At 43.0% G+C, this 18,834-nt stretch overlaps 1 protein-coding gene across 3 annotated transcripts in view; it reads left to right on the forward strand.

Annotated features, from left to right (window-relative positions):
* The window catches only part of WWTR1 (WW domain containing transcription regulator 1), a 131,868-nt gene that overhangs the window by 71,315 nt on the left and 41,719 nt on the right, over nt 1-18,834 (forward strand). For all 3 annotated transcript variants that reach the window (XM_073803706.1, XM_004316774.4, XM_073803707.1), the window contains one exon: nt 7,637-7,773. In XM_073803706.1, the coding sequence (XP_073659807.1) occupies nt 7,637-7,773 (137 nt within the window). The remainder of the gene's footprint in view (nt 1-7,636; nt 7,774-18,834) is intronic.

Genomic DNA, 18,834 nt, shown 5'->3' on the forward strand with positions numbered 1-18,834 from the left:
GGCTAAGCGTTGATAATACAATTGCAATACAGCCAAAGTTCTTTAATCGGGTGCTTGGCCAAAGGCAAACAAGCAAACAGAAACGCAGTCCTTTTTTCTTCTTGCTTTTTTTGGGAATAGGAAAAATGAGGTGAAGCAAGAGCTGGCCCAGTTTGCAGAGACCAAGTCAGCTTTGCCCCGGTCGGGTGGCGTTGGAGACCTCCGCGGGGATGACGGGGTGCCTCACACAATAGCTCAACCTACGAGGCGAGGTCAGTGAGTCACACTTTGGGGCTGTGTCCATGAGTCACCCGCTTCCCAAAGAGGCTTTCTCCAAAAGTGGTGTATTCATAGTGTCCCCTACTTTCCTGCCCCAGGGACAAAACGCTGGTAAATAAACCCCTGCAGGAAGGAACTACGTATATTACAGCCTCACGTGGGCTCACTCTGCACTTCGGGGCTGACAGCAGCTCTGCCTGACTCAGCTTCTCAGGTTCAGGAATGAACTTGCAGAAAAGCTGGTGCTGCTCTGTGGATAGGATTCACGTAGATAGATGCCCACAGCTGGCCGCGGCGGAAGTGCCCGCCGACCTTTCACGCTGCTGCGGCTCCTACTGCTGCTAATTTAAACACGTAGAGACTTCTTGGCACTGCTGGGATGGAAGTCGAGGATTAGAGCCTGGTAGTTAAAAATACAATCCCTGCCATTCATTCGGAATTCCAGAGAACGCTGAAATTTTTTGAATTGGCAAGTGAATGGTAGAGACCAGAAGCGTGCACCAAAATAATGCTTCTGGTCTGGTATCATCTTTTATTAGAGGACCCTAAAAAATTCCCTACTTATATATGAGTTATTAGTCCTGTGTCACAGACTGCAGCTCTGTCTGATGAGCTGCCGAAGTGAAAATCTGACCGGAACCTTTTAACTATAAATTACTTGTGGTTTCGAAGGATGAACTTTCTCAGCCAACACACTTTTGTTGTGTGAACAGTCATCTTTATTGTACGACATGAGAGAGTCAGTTTTTATAGCTTTCGGACTTAATCTGTGAATGATATGAATGTTTTGCTAATGGATGTGTCCGCTAGGTACATTTGCAGCCTGACTTTTTACCTCTTTGTATCTTCTCTTCTTAGGAATCGGGCTAGCAAGAGGTGGTGATGTTTAAGATTTGGGCAGAACAGAGTAAGAATTGTAACCAATTGTAGTGCCGTGAAAGCTGCTTTGGGACAAAGAATCATCAATTGGGGTGACAATAGGAAGGATGGCAACTTGGGAGGGAGACTGGTAGCTTTAGAAAGAAAAGAAAACATTAGCTACGGATCTGTTCAGTCAGGTGGAGAGCCAGCACTTTATTTCCATTTGTCAGTATATTCAGAAGACAAATTCCCGTGAACCAGCTGGGCTGATAGGGTTAAACAGAGGGGAACAATTTACTGATGGCTACTAATCAGATCGGGTTGCCAGTTTAAACGTGGGCTTTGAGCTACCACTGCCGTGGGGCTCACACTGTGATCAGCTCCCACTTCTCTCTGGGTTTGGTGACAGCAGAGGAACTAAGAAAGAGTGTGCCTCTGGGCCTGGGAGAATTAGTAAGTGTGTATTCCAGCTGTCTTTGTTCTTGTGGTTAAGACCCACCTCTGGTGTCAGTCGGAAGAGCTAAGTATCACTGGCAAAAAACAAAGTGCAACAAAAGGCGCCACTCAGAGGAATGCAAGGTATGAGTAAGATGTGATGTGTCATTTCCTAGGTCTTGAAATTTAAATCAGAACACACTGCCTACATGTTTAATGTGATTGAAACACAGGCAGCATTTATCCCTGAAATACAATATAAAAGTAAACCAGCTTTTAGTGTTTGTATTTTAATTCTAATTGCGGAAGATTTTCAAAACTTTAATGTGAGTCTTGGGCAACTCTTCTTGCCATCTGGTATAGACTTAAACATTGGCATAATATTTGTTGTCTGCTGACAGTGGTTCCAGTTTACTTGGCAAGCCCTGTCTGGGAAATTATCAACCTCATGCAAATCTGTGTCAGTTTTCATTTTTAACACTGATGAGTTTAATTGAACTGGTTCACAACGAGCAAGCTGCAAAGCTATTTCAGTTAGCAGTTTTTAAGCACATGATCTTCAGTGTATATATACTTTTGTTAGAACATTAAGAGGGTGGTGAATTGGCCTGGTAAGTCAAAAAAAATTTTAATGTCTGATTTTTAAAAGTAAGATGATTTACTTTTGCCCTTGATTGGTCTTGTGAATATTATGGGGGGTTGCAGGAGTATTGTTTTTCAAGTGCCTGCAATGTGCAGGACACCTTGCTCCACCCCTAAGGTCCTATCTATCATCGAAAGAGCTTATGTTCCATTGGAAGAGAAATATTAACACCCCCCAAACAAGAAAGAATGAGGGGAGAGGTTAAAGAGAAACAGGGATTGGCCAGGGGATGAAGCCAAGCAGCGCTGAGTGTGAACTGAGTTTTGAGCCAGTCAGCCTTGGTTTTATGACCCCAGGTCGCCTTTAAATTCCCATCTCTTTGGTGTGGTTCTCTTTAACCACCTAGCTGGGCCTGGGTGGTAGAAAAGAAGACACTGCTTCTAAGTCCTGCCCTAATAGCTCTGTTGAGTGTAGGGAGCCCTAAGTAATTTCTGACACTAACTAATGTGAAACTCTAATATATTAGGAGAGGCGAAGGAGGAAAAAGGCCAAACACTTATATTTGGAAATGAAATCTTTGCCCATAGAAATGAGCAAGCAGCTTATTATGTTGCTACGAACTCTAAATTCTTTCAAAATTAAGCACTTATAATCATTCCTATTTTTATATCTCTGTATGCTTCCAGCAATACAAAATGGATTGCATAGGCCTTCTCTATTTCAGAAAGTCTTTGTTGTGTGGCTTCCTTCCATAAAGTTAGTGTAATAGGTCATGAACTGGAGGGTAAATTCGTCCAAAAACACCAGGCCTTTTCCTGGGCTATAAGAAGTCGGTGGATTCTATTTTTACAGATAAGATTTTATCTTTGCCTTTCATGGTTCTGCTGCCAGTCAGGATTTTATATTTACAAAATGCTTTTCATTTATATGCCTACCAAGTGCACGTGCACAATAGATACACAATCCACACTTGTTGAATAAACTTGAACCAAAGGTTGCCAGCCTTGGGCTGGAGGCTGGAGCTGTCTTCTGGGGATTTATTTGCTGAGGAAGTGAGCAGGGGAAGCCCAGTGAACTGGTCATGACATTGGCAGGTGACTTTGGTGGTTACAGGTTTCCCAGAGCAGACCTTTTTCACCGTTGCAAGGAGGAACCGGAGCACGTGTTCTTTTTTACCTGTCTCACGGATACGGGTGCTGAGACTAGGATGGGTTAAATGGCTTGTCCACGTAGGTCACACAGGGTCAGAGCTACATGAAAACTCAGGTATGTGTGACTCCAAGCCTGTGGTCTTTCCAGAGGCCATAGTTCCTCATGCTGTCTCCCAGTAGGCTGTCAATGGCCAGGGGAGACTAAGGATCCGGGGGTGACTTGGATCCCAGCTGTCCTTGGGATGAGTCTGGAGGTGGGTTAAAGAAGGGATTGTCAGATAGGGAGGGTGGGGAAGGGATGGAGGGCAAGAGGAAAACCTGAGAGACTGGAGAAGCCTGGAGGCCATTGCCCTCATCAAGGTGAAAGGTCATGCAGGGGGCTGGAAGGGAGGAAATAGGAGCTAAATTAACAATCCCCTGGAGGCCGATGGGAGGGGCCAGGCCGATAGGAGAGGGTGGTAATGCTGCCCCTCCCCACTGATTTCCATGACATTCTAACCCCCAACATAGAATTTTCCTAATACATAAAATGACTTTCTCAACTTGTGTCTTTATTGAAGAACACATTAATTCCAGAAGGAAAAATTATTTAACACAGCACAGTTTTCCATAAGCTACCATTTCCAGCCAAATATCTTCTCAGAGAAATGCTGACCTTTGTTGCCCCTGGGCAAAATGCAGGTCCTCAGAGCTGAGGCTCTTTGCCGACCTGTACATCACAGACCCTGATGTGGTTGGAGGTTTGTCCTTTATGAGACTGTGAAGAAAGGCAGCATGGGAAGTAGTGGTCAAAGGGGCCCCCAAAGGAAGAGGGGGCCTGATTATCTTTCTTTCAGGTACCATTTCCGCTGCACACCACCCCAGGCCTCCACGTGAAACCCTTGCAGACATTTTTTTTTTTTTTTTTTGCGGTACGCGGGCCTCTCACTGTTGTGGCCTCTCCCGTTGTGGAGCACAGGCTTCAGACGTGCAGGCTGAGCGGCCATGGCTCACGGGCCCAGCCACTCCGCGGCATGTGGGATCCTCCCAGACTGGGGCACGAACCCGCGCCCCCTGCATCGGCAGGCGGACCCTCAACCACTGCGCCACCGGGGAAGCCCTATCGATTTTTTTTTTCTTTTTTCCCTTAGACATTTTCTTGAAGTGGACTCTTTAAGGGAGTGACATCAGGGAGGGGTGGGAGTAGTAGGGAAGTGGGGATTAGTCTAGCTAAACTGTGGGTCCTGGCAAACAGTAAGGCTGCACTGAGAAATACAGGAAAGGAAGTGACTCAGTAGCTCAGAGAAGGAGCAGAGATGAGACAGCAGTATGGAATAGCGGGTGATTTATCCTACGTTTGGGAATGGGGTGAGGGGAGCTAAGTGATGTGAACAATAAGAGAATTTAGTTTTCAAATCAAACCATGAGCAGTGGATTAAGTTCTTGTGAGCAGTGCCCTTGCTGTTGGCATTCAGACCAGGAGCCGCCCTGGACATCACATAAACTGAGGTTTAGAGCAAAGCTGCCGTGGGGTCGACGGATGTGCAGAGGCTGGGAGTTGGAGTGCTTTTCTTCTCAGAGTTGTTTCAGAGCAATGAGAACTGCTCACGTATGAAAGGCTCCCTCTTGTACTCAAGTCTTTGGGGAATACAGTGAGTGACACTTTTAATTAACAAACCCGCTGGGAACAAAACTCCTTTAAAAGCGTTGGCTGGGTGTGGAGTTTGAAGGGTGGGCTGCGGAGACTCCCACGGTCCTGGGGGAGTTCTGGGGCTTGAAGCCGCGGCTGAGTTGTGCATCTTTGGGGTCGGATCTATCGGAATGAGGGCCAGAGTGTTCCCCCAGAAAGCCCTCGCCTCGGTCCCAGGGGATGGAGGCTGGCCAGCCGTGGTGGCAGTCCTCAGGCAAGCTGAGTTCCTCTACCACTTTGGGTGCGGGCCTTTCTGATCTCCCCAGATTTGGGAATCCCAGCCCACTTGTTCAGAATTGGAGGGGAGGGTGGGGGACTGGCATTTGGGAATGCATCATTCGGGTTCCTGTATAGTTCCGACCACTGACAGATAGCTGAGTGTCTGTACACAGCAGCGTCCTTAAATGTCTTCCACTGTACGGTGTATGTCACTGCGTCTCACCGGGGCTGCACGCATGCTGCTTCTACCACAGTATCGATATCCATGGTGCCAGAGGTTCTAAGAAAGGCTCACGAAAGGGAGAAGGATACTTCCCCTCCTGGTACCACAGTGGAAAGTATTTCTGTAGGACGTGCCTACCTTGGGAAAACATGTTTTAGTAGTAAGAGTCCTGAAGGAATAGTTAGTCAAAGGGTTTCTTCACTCATTACTTTGCTAAAGGGAGCTTAATTTTGAAATCCTCATCAATTGTTTCCTCACTTGGAAGGCCTGTGACAGACCCCCTGAGGCTGGCTATGAGTCTTCACAGGACCAAAAGTTGACAAAGGATTTTATGCAAGCTTTGAACAGAATTACAATTATTAAACTTGAAGGTGTAACTAAGACCGTTGTTTCTTCCTTTAGGCTTAGGTAATTGACTTTCATCTCTGTAGTTCAGCCCCCTACCCACCCCCCGCCCCGTTTGTGTTTTTCTTAACAAAATCGTCTTGGTTTTTAATTTTTATTCCTCCCAGTTTATTTTTGCTTATTTTTTAAAGACCACTGATGGCTCCTATAGTATGAAACTCAACAGTTAAACTTAATTCTGCCTCCTTTATGGAAGCTGACTTTTTTTTTTTTTTAATCATACTCATTTTAAAGGCCTTCTTGGGAAAACATCCAAGTTTTCACTCAAGGCAATGAATGAGCTCCCCATGGCAATGACTTCCAGTCTGGGATGAAGAAATCTGAAGAAGAATTTTAGCCGTGGCAGTATTCAGATGTGAGGAAACAGAAGCAAACTAAAAGATAAATACAACTCCAGTGTAGGAGATAGCACTGATTTAGGATTTAGCCTAATGATACTAATAGTGGTTTCCTAAGCTGAGGATTCAACGGAAGCCATTGTTATTCAAAAGCAAGGTGTGTTTGAAAGGAGCAAGCTCTCTCCTTTTCACGTGGATCCAGAAAGGTCTATAGTGTGTGGGGTTGACATTGCCCTTTGGTTTGGGAGAGACAACCTAGTTACAAGGCTTGGAACAAAGGGCTGACGTTCAGCTTCTGCTATCAAAGTTCGTTGTCCTTGATAAATACAGAAAGATCTCTGATACAGTTCATAAAACAAGAATTGTGGCACCAAATGAATATGCTTATCTTTAAAAGAAAAATGTAATGAACTCTCAAAAAAGAGTTTATGGAGTGGCACAGGGTCTTTAAGGCACCAGAAGTGACTTAAGATGTGGTCTGGAGGGAGGCAGGCAAAGCTAGATGTCCCACCCATCTTTTTTTTTTTTTTTTTTTTCTTTTTGGTTACACCGCGAGGCATGTGGGATCTTAGTTCCCCGACCAGGGATCGAACCCATGCCCCCTGTGGTGGAAGCGCAGAGTCGTAACCACTGGACCACCAGGGAAGTCCCCCATCCATCTTTCTACAGACACATCAGAAACTCTGGGTAGAAGCTGATGTCATGCTCGTTTCTCTGAGATTAAGTTGTAATAACACACCCTGGAAGTTGTATATGACCAAAAGTCCAATCGCGTCTCCTCCCTCAGAAACCTTTATGCCTCCGCATCTGGGTTTCTCCATAATCTGGCCTTATTTCCTGCTGCCCTCTCCTCCAGCTACACAGTTGGTATCTTGCATGGTAGAACATAAACTTCTTGAGGGTTTATGTATTACCTATGTGGACCTCACAGTGTCTTACCCTTTGTAAGAGCTCGGCAATGTGATGTTTATGAGTTTGGTTTCAAGGGCCCTGTCTTTGGCTGAGGACAGGTGGAGGCATCCTCATTATGTCAATTATATGAGCTGGGAGAGTGTGGGAGGGCAGACGGGCAGGAGCGCAAGGTCCGGCTTTGGGAGAGGAGTTTGCACGGTGGTATCGCAGTGCTTGAATGGCAGTGAGCACAGGGCATTGGAGAACATAGGCTCCTTGGACCGTGGGGAGGAACGCTGGGGCTTGTCCATCCCTGGTAAGGCAGAAGATCCTTAAGAGCGTGTTTGCACCTAGGGGCAGCTGGTCAGCTAAGTCATGGACTTATGTTCAGAGAGTCCCCTGCAAAATCCCCAACGTGGCCCAACTTGGATGGAGGGTAAGTGGGCAAGCCTGACCTTGGCTGAAAACAAACAATGTGTCAACCTCGTATAAGCAGGTCCTAGGGCAAGAAGAGCCAGCATCGTTTAACTGTTGTGTTGTTACTGGTGATGATGACATTGATAACGCTAACAATGAAAGAGATAATTGTTTTCCTTCTTTTAGTCACATAGAAAAAATCACCACATGGCAAGACCCTAGGAAGGCGATGAATCAGCCCCTGAATCATATGAACCTCCACCCAGCTGCCACTTCCACACCAGCGCCCCAGAGGTCCATGGCCGTGTCTCAGCCGAATCTCGGTAAGCTTTGACCGGAGCTGGATAAACAAGCATTCGACCGAGGGCCTCGAGAGCTCAGAAGCAGCTCTGGTTGCCTCAGTGCCTACTCACACGCCCAGATAGTATCTTCTCCTCCCTCTTGGCTGCATTACCCTTTCACTGCCCTTGCCTTCTTTTCTTGGCCTCTTGGCTACACAGTTCATGACACTGCTACCAGGGTTTACACTACAGCTCCAGCATCCCCTCCAGTTGTATTTAGTGAAGTTCTTTGAAAACTCACTTAGGCGTCCTGTCTTCATCCAGACCAAGGCAAGAAGGGCCCCTTTCTGTGAATTTGGTCCCTGAAGACTGCCAGAGTGTACAGTTCTGGCCTCAAATCTCTTTGCTCAGCCCCGCCCCCCAACAATGTGTGATTAACACCAGACTAGGTGTTTTCTTGCCTTATCTCATTCAATCCTCACAAAAACCCTACAAGAAGTGACAGTATTCCCATTTTATAGATGCAGAAACTTTCCCAAGTCTGAGCTTGTGGGCTAGTAGAGCCAGAGTTGGAACTGAGGTTGGGGAATGCATTCAACCCTTACATAATCTGCGGGTGGCTTCTCCCCACACCTGCCCTAGGATAGGACGGCTCACATTTCACTTCATTTTGAATAAGTGTGATTTTAAACTTGAGATTCGTTTCTGCTAATTGCCTTTACTTCAGAAGAAATACAATTCTGCCCACTGGAGAGAATCAGATGTGAATGAATTCACTCCTGCAGCAGAACCAGTCAGCTTTTGTTAGTCATCCTCTCCCACCCCCAAAGGCTAAAAATAAGAGGGCCAATTTTGAAGTTTTTAAAAAGATGGTGCTGTTTTCAGGTAATGTTTCCATTTAAGATCAGATATCCAGATACTGCTTTATACACAGAACAGAATTTTAGAGAATGAAAAGAATCTCCTGTTGGATTTTCAGGAATGAACAGGATAAAAATGGAAGCAGTTTCCTGGACACCCTTCCTTTATAACTGTGGCTTAGCCATGGTGAGTATGGACTCGAGGAGACCTGAGTCAGTATATTCAAGTAAATATATTGTCCCTTCTTCCAGGAAGTCTGGATCTACCATTTTGAAGCTTGCAGATGTAAAATATATACAAAAAGCAAACGACTCAGAACAACCTCTGTTGTGTTTCGTATCTAAAGGGTAGATCAAGGAAAATGGTGCCACTGCTTCTACGAGCAGTGAGTCACTTGTCCCCAGTACATAAGAGGTCAAGTAGAAAGCAGATGCGAGTGTAGCAAGGAAACCACAAATCAGGTAGCATTAGACTAGTTTCTTTAGCCATTTAATTTTTATTAATTTATTTAATTTTTAGGTAGCATTAGACTAGGGTTTCTTTAGCCATTTAATTTTTATTAAAAGTTCTAAAAGCTGATTATTAAATTATTAATGTTAACTTTATAATCTATTATAATTGGAAAGGATCTTTCATGGACCTGGTTAAAAAAATTCAAACACGTTTTTCAAAGGGGTGTTCAAAAAGTAAGTCTTCCTCTGATACCCATGCCTCAGTCCCTTGTATGTTGCCTGGAGTCAATCAGTGTTTCCAGTTATGTGTATGTTTCTTCACATAAATTGCTAGCACGTTATACCCACTGTTCTGCACCTTGCCTTTTTTTGTTTTTTGCTCATAATATATTTATTTATTTATTAACATCTTTATTGGAGTATAATTGCTTTACAATGTTGTGTTAGTTTCTGCTGTATAACAAAGTGAATCAGTTATATGTATACATATATCCCCATATGCCCTCCCTCTTGTGTCTCCCTCCCATCCTGCACCTTGCTTTTTTTCTACTTCTATATCCGTATACGCAAAGCTGCCTCATTTTTTTTTTTTAAATTGCCGAGTAGTCCAACATGTTGATATGCTATAATTATTTAACTAGCCTCCATCTGATGGGTATTTGGGTTTAGTGTGTTGTTAGTGCACCCAGTATTGGAGTGAAGATCCTTGTTTGTGCTGTTTCATGTACTTTCCTTAGTTTTACAAAATTGCACAACGATTAGGAAGTGGACTAAATTAGAAGGACTTCGAATGCTAAAAGCTTAATACTGAAGGCACATGTGAGTCTACCCTCCCCCCATCCCCCCACGCACTAAAAGTCCAATTGCTGGTAAAGTTTATCTAAAGAAATTGTAATCTGAATGTCTGAAACAAGTTTACCTGTGGCTGAATAAAATACCTTTTTCCAGATTTCTAATAAATCGGGGCAGTATATTTCTCAAGACACACATTCTGGGGTTTTTCCAATAATATTTGAATATTTGCCCATTACAGAATGCGTTGCTAGCCTCTCGAGAATCACAGATGTGTCCCAAGTTTGGAAATATAACGGGGAATGCAAAGTAAGCTCCAAAGACTGGGGGTAATTTAGAGAGTCACAATATGGTCCTAATAATAAATGATTTACTCAGAGTATTTTATTTAAAGCTATAGCTCTGCCTGTAGTTTATACTCTTTATTATCAACCTTTAAAAATAGAAAGAGCAGATCTTTCTACTTTTTTTTTTTTGAGGTTTAGTATGTGGTATTTTATTTTCATTATTTTAGAAATAATAGGTGTACATCTGTGTTTACATATATTATACCTACATCATACATTAGCATATATATGTAAACATATAAAGTCAATATTTGGAATATGATTCAAAACTTCTATGTCGGTTTTACATCAACTTCATTTTTTTTTCTTTTTACCTTTTAACCAGAGAAGATCCTTCTCCTCCTCCTACTTCTTAACTCTAGAATTTTGGTCTTTTCAATGGCATACATCTGACAAATAAGTGAACTTAGGTGATGTGTCCCCTTCACTGATAGATATTTATGTACAAGTGAAAATGATGTCAAAATGCAATGAACATTACTGTCAGGTGATAGAATTAGTAATAAGCTAATTTTATGTATTTCTGGAACTATGATATAATCAGTGACATAGCAAAACACATTCAGCAATAAATCTCCTTATATTGTGATTCTGTGTTTTTCTGTGTGTTAGTGATGGACTTGGGAGTCGGACTGTCAGACTTTGAATCTCAGCTCTGCCTATTGGTGACTCTGTTAGGTCACTTAATTGTGCCTCAGTTTCTCCATATGTAAAATGAGGATTATATTTATAGTGTGAGGAGGTTGTATGAGTTTATAAGTAAAGTGCATAGATCCATGCCTGGCACGTAATGAAATGTTATGTCATCATTGTTCTTTGTGGAAAGAAAAGTTTTATTTAACTATAGAATGTTAGATTTGAAGACAATTTCATTGTTCATCTTAAAAGTTCTCGTAAAAAAATATTTATTTTAGGCTGGTTAGTGTGCAAAGAGCTTTAAATTAGGAACTCTGTATTTTTTACTTTCAGTGAGGATAGCGCCCCCTGGTGGAAATGTTTCAGTCCTCCCGGTCCCCCCCCCCCCCCCGCCCCGAGAAACTTATTGTCAGTGGATATCTTATTTTTTCAGTAGCTCTATTCCTGAAATGTGGGTTGTAAGGCAACCCATATTTTAATTGGGAGAGAAGAGATCCATCACTCAAAGGCATCCTGGAGTGAGTGACTTTGTGAAAGTCATTTTGTGAGTGACTTCGTAAGCATACTTTTGTCAGGCTGCCTCAGAATCCAGTGAAAAGGCATCTATCTCTTGGTAGGATGGCAGGTTGGCTGTGTATCTAAACTCACTCGCTTTTCAAATGCTGAAGTAAAATGAAACAGACTCTCAAGGGGTATTTCAAATAGCTCTCTCCAGCTTGGTCTAATTTTTTAATTTATTTTATTATTATTATTTTTTTTTGCGGTATGCGGGCCTCTCACTGTTGTCGCCTCTCCCGTTGTGGAGCACAGGCTCCGGACGCGCAGGCTCAGCGGCCATGGCTCACGGGCCCAGCCGCTCCGCGGCATGTGGGATCTTCCCGGACCGGGGCACGAACCTGAGTCCTCTGCATCGGCAGGCAGACTCCCAACCACTGCGCCACCAGGGAAGCCCCCAGCTTGGTCTAATTTTTAACTGAAATTTTTGTTTTTGTATTTACCAAATCGGGTTGTCTGTCAGGTTTTATCCAATCTGATTCTGTTTGAGCAGATTGGTCCCCTTTGCGTCTGAGTCCCCGGAGATACCCAATGAATGGAAGAAGAAAGGAAGGTTTTGGAGAACTTTAGATAGCGAAGAGGAGAGATTACCACTGGGTGGAGGCCGTATCACTTGGGGGCTGACAACTTGTTTGAAATCCTCACTGTTATGTAACACAGTGAAGGGGGAAAACTACTATAAGTGTGAAAGTTGATTTTTTTGCATGACACAAACCAGGTGGGATCTCATATCTTTTAAGTGGGTTGTTGGTATGATTAATTACTTTTAATAGCCACTAAATTTTATTGAAGGAGGGGAAAAAATGAAACAAACAGGAAAAAGAAAAAAGGACTCTACACAGCCCGTATTATAATACATAAAACAATGGGCTCGGGGCAAATGGAACCTGCTAAGGAAACCAGTTAGGTTGTTAGGGCGGTAATGCGGGTGGTGTGGTGGGCAGGGACCTCTTTGTATAGTGGTTAATGGGAAGACCTGGAGTCAGAACTGAGTTTCTCTTGGGTTAGACATTTACTAGTTTCGTTTGTTATCTAACCTGGGTCTCATTTTCCTTACCTGTAATATGGTGATAATGATAGTCTTCCCCATAAAAGTTTTGAGTATTTAGGTATTCCATGCCTTGGTAGCTGGCATAGAGAAAGCTCCCCAAGAAATATATTGTTGTAACTATTATTATGAGCTAGTAGCCTGTTTTTTCCTCACTTTTCTGGCCTGTGTAGCCAGAGGAAGAGCCTGTGGTGTATGCGATAGAAAGCCATCCTCTTCCTTCTCCCTCAGGAAAAGCCAACCTCAGTTCCTGCAGCTTTGATCTTTTGGACACTTTTGCTTACACGTTGCGAAACTAATCTTGAACCCCAGGCAGCGACTGTGAGAAACACGCTCGAGCCCGGGCTCATTCATGAGCAGATGAGCAGAGGCAGTTTGGGAAGGGCAGGTTCACTTCGAGCCCCACATAAAGAAACTTCTCCTTCTGCAAGTGTGATGGTGTCAAGGTCTTCCTATCTCTCAGCACACGAGGACTGAACTCGTACAGTAACTTAAAATCTCCCCATATTTTAAAATGTCTTTGCAGAGAGAAAGTGACAGGCAGTTTTGCCTTTTTGGTGATAGCCCTAGTGATCGTCAACCATGGTGTGCTGGCCTCCTGTCACACATTAATGGACCTCCTTGTTGGAATGAGACCCTGACCTGGGGTGCCAGTATCCTCCCAGACAGGACAGGAAAAATAAAGACTGTATAACAACTTCACCAGACTGCCAGCCCTAGCCAGTTGAGAAACCGCTGGTAAAGTGCAGTCAGAGTGTATTTTTAATGCTATAGGAATCTTTTAAATATCACACACTCCCCCTTTGAAGATGCGCCATCCACCAGGCCAGAGTTTGTCCTCCAGGTCTATCTTGATCTGTATTTCAAATTGTAAACACGTGTGGTTTTCTTGCTTTTTTTTTTTTTTTGCAGGGTATGCTTTTCAAGACAAGATGGAAAATCTAGTCTCTGCTCAGTTTGCAAAGTTGGCTCCTTTGTCCCTCTAGGAAGTGTACAAAGGCACTTGAAGGCATTTTATCAAAAGCAAATAAAATAGCTAAGGGACACCGCAGCCTAGTGTTGCTGAAAGCATGTAGAGAGGTATCCTGAAAGTTTGCTGAAAGTTAGATTTATACGTAGGCTATCTTATTTTTGTCTTTTTCCGGTAGTTTTCTTCTAATCAAATTTATGTAGTGAGTTTATGGCAGACACATCTGGCTACTGTGATTTTTCCAGCTCTGATGTTCTCACTACTTTTTGAACTTTGCGGTTTCCGCAGCATGAGTTAGCCTAACGCACACAAGCACATACGCACACAAACCCAAAGACAACTGAAAAACCTCCACCCTTAAGGGGGAGGGTGGTGGTGATGGGGCGCTGGTAAGAGTGCTGTGGTGGGAAGTGGGTCTTTACGGAAGGGAAGGAAGACTGGTGGGCACAGGGAAAGGGGAAGGGGTTCTGGTTACAATGTTTTTTGGTTTTTTCTTGATTAAAGAAAGAGAGAGCAGTTTTCTAAATGCTGTAGAAAATCAATATTATTTGCTTAGAGAGATTTGGAGGAATCCATCAATTGTCAGAATTTAGTCTGTCGGCATTATTGAAGACCACTCTTCAGCATTGCCCAAAGGAGATTCATTACAGTTCCTACCTTTTAAGGCTTTTAAAGATTATGTGAAATGGGGGCCAAACACAAATAATTAAGTCAACTGATTCAATTCTTCTTGTGCAATAAAGTGGTACGTAATAGTCGATAAAGAAACAAACCTTGGGCTTCCCTGGTGGCGCAGTGGTTGAGAGTCCGCCTGCCGATGCAGGGGACATGGGTTCATGCCCCGGTCCAGGAAGATCCCACATGCCGCAGAGTGGCTGGGCCCGTGAGCCATGGCCGCTGGGCCTGCACATCTGGAGCCTGTGCTCCGCAACGGGAGAAGCCACAACAGTGAGAGGCCCGCGTACTGCAAAAAAAAAAAAAAGAAACGAACCTTGTGTTTTCTTGAATCTCTCATCTATATCAGTATTCGTTCATCTGCATATGCATTAAGATTATGTGATGAAGACTTATAGATTTTATTACACAAAATTTAGAAATTTAGGTAGCAAATCTCTTTGATAAGAAGTCTTAAGAGCCATGAAAAATGTTTGATGCCAAAATTTTCCGAAGAAAATATCCCCCAAGGTACGATTCCCAAGTAGTTGCTAGATGAACACTTTGGAAAACTGTACACAAAGATGCTTCCCCCCCCCATTAAACGCCTGCAATATGAAAATAAATGTATTTGTAACTAAGAGTAGCTATAGGACTATATGGCACATGGAAAACTTTATTATATCAGTCTGATTTGATAAAGCAGGCAAAATTGTTTATACTAGGATTATAATTTTGTTTTTTAAAAAAGACTTTGTTTAGATTTTCTTTTCCCACAAAGACAATGCTCTCCACCTGTGTATTTCTAGCCCATGGCCAAGTGCAGTATGCATCACAGGTGCACCACTTAGCAGAATAAATGTATTGAGTAAATCAATTATGTATTTTTAGATGTTCATAGTGATTATAGTAAGACTTTTGAATTGGGGGTGGTCCCCTTAATTTTCTCTGTAATATGGTGATATTCGTTTTATAATAGCCAAAAGAAAAAAAAAAAGGAGAGCCATTTGGTTGGTGTCTTGAGCTTTTTATGGTGGGAGAGGAGGATGGGGTGTAGGGAAGAAGGCTCTAGGCCCAGTGTGCAATAGAGACAGAACCATGAATCGTCAAGCTTCTGCAGCCGAGTCTACCTGTGGCAAACAAGTCATTCCCTGGTCTCTAAGATCCGTGTTTCTTCAAGTGGAGGCCCAGGTCTAGCATGGGTCGGATTCCTTGGGCCATTTGTTACACATACATCTTCAGAGTCCAGTAGGAGCCTGATTGCTGCCCAAAGAACAGTCATGTGCAGCTGCTGGGAGAAATACTGCCTGGACCCCACCCCTGCGAAATCCTGTCTCAGACCATGTAGGGTGGAGTCTAGGAATGGGTGCTGTTTTCAAGTGCTCAGATACCTCTGGTCACCAGCCAAGTGCAGGAACAGCCATGGAACTCTGTGCCTTAGCACAGAGATTGGAAACTGCCGTCAGAACAACTGGCAAAAACGCACTCAGAGATCCAGTCTTTAACTTGAGTTACCTGAAAAGAACGCCGAGTGTGCTCACCAACTTCTTTTTTTTTAATTGAGGTGTAGTTGATGTATAATATGGTCTAAGTTTCAGGTGTACAACACAGTTACTCACAATTTTTAAAGATTATACTCCATTTATAGTTATTTTAAAATATTGGCTCTGTTCCCTGTGTTGTACAGTACATCTTTGTTGCTTATATATTGTATACATAGTCGTTTGTACCTTTTAATCCCCTACCCCTATCTTGCCCGTACCCGCTTCCCTCTCCCCACTGTTTGTTCTCTGTATCTGTGAGTCCTGTTTCTGTTTTGTTATGTACATTGATTTGTTTTATTTTGTAGATTCCATGTATAAGTGATAACATATAATGTTTATCTTTCTCTGTCTGACTTATTTCACCAACTTTTAATTGTGATTTTTGCCTGAAATAGACGTTTATGGTGACATTGGCATTTGTCACTTTGGCACTTGGTGTCAGTGCACACATGAGCTTTGGGTATGTGAATGCTGAAGCCGCTTTCCAGAGAGTTCTGACCCCAGTCATACCAAGTAAACTTCAAAAACCGGGGGAGACGTTGCAGTTTGGCAACTAGATTATTGAAGTGTATTGTCTAAATTCATAGGGTCAGTGTATAAGCCCATCTTGAACTTTGCTAGCTGAGAGCTGACCAAAGAGTCAGGCCTCTGCAAGCTTAAAGCCCTGAAAAATTCTGGAGGGCACCCCATACCCCAAAGAAGCACAGAGTCTCTCAGGAAAGAGGTAAAGGCCAGGTCAAGCTTTTCCTCAGTCCCTTCTTTGTGGGCACGACCTTCATTTACTTATTTATTTTTAATGGAGTCTAATCTCTTCACTAAGCTGCGAGCCTCTGTTTCAAGAGTTTTAAAAATAATTGGGACAGTTTTAGTACTATCTGCTGGCTGACTTCCAGTAGTTTGTCCCCAGGAACTTCCTTGCTGTGGAGAATGTTGCCCAGTTACAGTTTTAGGCAGAGGGATTCTGGGATGGCTTGTCCTTCGGCCACTTGTTCCAAATTGATAAGTGTTGAGTGACATTTGGACACTTTTCTTTGATCTCCTTTTTGGGGCCCCTGGTGATGTTGTCCCCACCTGATCATCACCTCCCCCACCCTGTATCAACTGCAAGATTGATTTCTTCTTCCTTTCTGGAAGTCTAAATTTATTCCCGGGGTGTTTTGCAGTTGCTGGTGGTCAGGAACAGCTGTTCTGCCACGCTTGACTCTGGATAATTCTCTGTGTTGAAGTCAGCAAAATAATACCATAAGAGAAGCCAGGAAAACAAAAGCCTTCATGGTCTTTTCTCATTACGAGCACTGAAGAGAGGAAGATCAGCCATCTCCCTGGTTTAAAAAAAAATAACAAAATGCAGGAAAAATTAAGATTCGAAAACATATTTGAGGCAGCAAGATTCAAGAATGTTATTTTCGGGGCTTCCCTGGTGGCGCAGTGGTTGAGAGTCCGCCTGCCGATGCACGGGTTCGTGCCCCGGTCCGGGAAGATCCCACATGCCACGGAGCGGCTGGGCCCGTGAGCCATGGCCGCTGAGCCTGCGCGTCCGGAGCCTGTGCTCCGCAACGGGAGAGGCCACAACAGTGAGAGGCCCGCGTACCGCAAAAAAAAAAAAAGAATGTTATTTTCCTCCCGTGTTATATAATTACTACTTGGTCATTGTAGACAATACTGATCAGCAAAAAATGAGAAAATAAAAAACACTGTAATCTGACAATTCAAAATCACACTAACATTGTCTCGTATTTGTCTTTTTTCAATACAAATGTAAACAAAAGAGGTTGGAGAATCCTCTACGTTCTTTTTTGTAGCCTGCTTTTTTCACTTAATGTATCATGAGCATCTTTCTGTTTCAGTAGATATTTTCTGATTAGCTGTTTTTATTGGAAAAGTAACACAAACATGGTGAAATATTCAAACAGTCGTAAAGAGCATTCAAGACAAGTAAGTCTCCTTCACACCAGGACCCCCTGCCCTTCTCTTCTCCCCAGGGAAACCACTACTCCCAGCTTCCTCAGTACAGCCTTCCCTCTTCCCCCGGTAACCACGGGGGATTGGTTCCAGGACCCCCACGATACCAAAATCCGAGGATGCTTAAGTCCCTTGCATAAAATGGCGCAGTGCAGTCCGCCGTCTGTATCCGTGGTTCCGCATCTGCAGATTCAGTTTCTATCCACAGTTGGTTGCATCCGTGGATGTGGAACCTGCAGTTACAGAGGGCCATCTGTATTCCAGAAATACTCGACATACAAAGGTGTGGTTGGATGTATGTGCCTTTTTAGAACTTAACATATCTTAGAGAGCTCCCTAAATTAGCACTTATAGATTTATTCTCTTTTAGCAGTAAATAATATTCCACTCTACTGATGAACCATAATTATTCAACCGGTCCCCTAGGATGGATATTTAGGTTCTTTGCTGATTGTTTGCTATTATTAAACAATGCCACAATGTGTGTCCCTGTATGTAAATCCTTGTGCCGTATGCTGTTTATGTATAGGATAATTTTGCAGAGGTGGAATTCCTGGGTCAAAGGTTATGTGCATTTAAAGTTGTAATAGATGTTCCACTTCCCTCCAAAAATGTTACACCAATTTACGCTCCTGCCAACAGTGTACGAAAGTGTTTCTTTCTCCCTGGCCAATATTATTCTTACTCTGGCCAATAATGTTCATTATCAAACATTTTAGTCTTTATAATTCTGATAGGTACAAACTAGATTCTCATTGTTTAGTTTGTACATGTATTTAAGTTATGAATGGACTTGGGCATATTTCTCTCTATACACCATTACATCATGTTAATGACTGTACAATATACCATTGTGTGACTCTACCATAATTTATTTAACCAGTTCTTTTATTGAGGGACGTATAGATTAGTTCTATTTTTTATTATTATAAATGATATTGCAGTAAATATTCTTGTACATAAATTTTTGTGCCTTCCTTAATTTCCTCATTTTTTCCAGTTTCTTTGGAAAGTTAATTTGTTAGGAAAGTATGAGAATTCCTTTAAAAAAAAATACAATTTTGACCTGGTTTACTTTCATCGAACTAAGTAAGTAGTTGTCTGCATGTCCACCGTGTGTGTTGGGGAGGATTTGTTTGGGCTGCTACTTTCTTTTACAAAAATATGATTTAAGGTTGCCACAAAAAGTGTATTTTTAGCCAGGCACCTTGCTTTCCCACTAGCTCTGGTTTTCAGCTTGCATATCCATATGTTTTTGACTAAAGCCATAAATGGAAGTTTC

This window comes from Tursiops truncatus, chromosome 4 (assembly GCF_011762595.2).
Source record: "Tursiops truncatus isolate mTurTru1 chromosome 4, mTurTru1.mat.Y, whole genome shotgun sequence".
NCBI lineage: Eukaryota > Metazoa > Chordata > Mammalia > Artiodactyla > Delphinidae > Tursiops > Tursiops truncatus.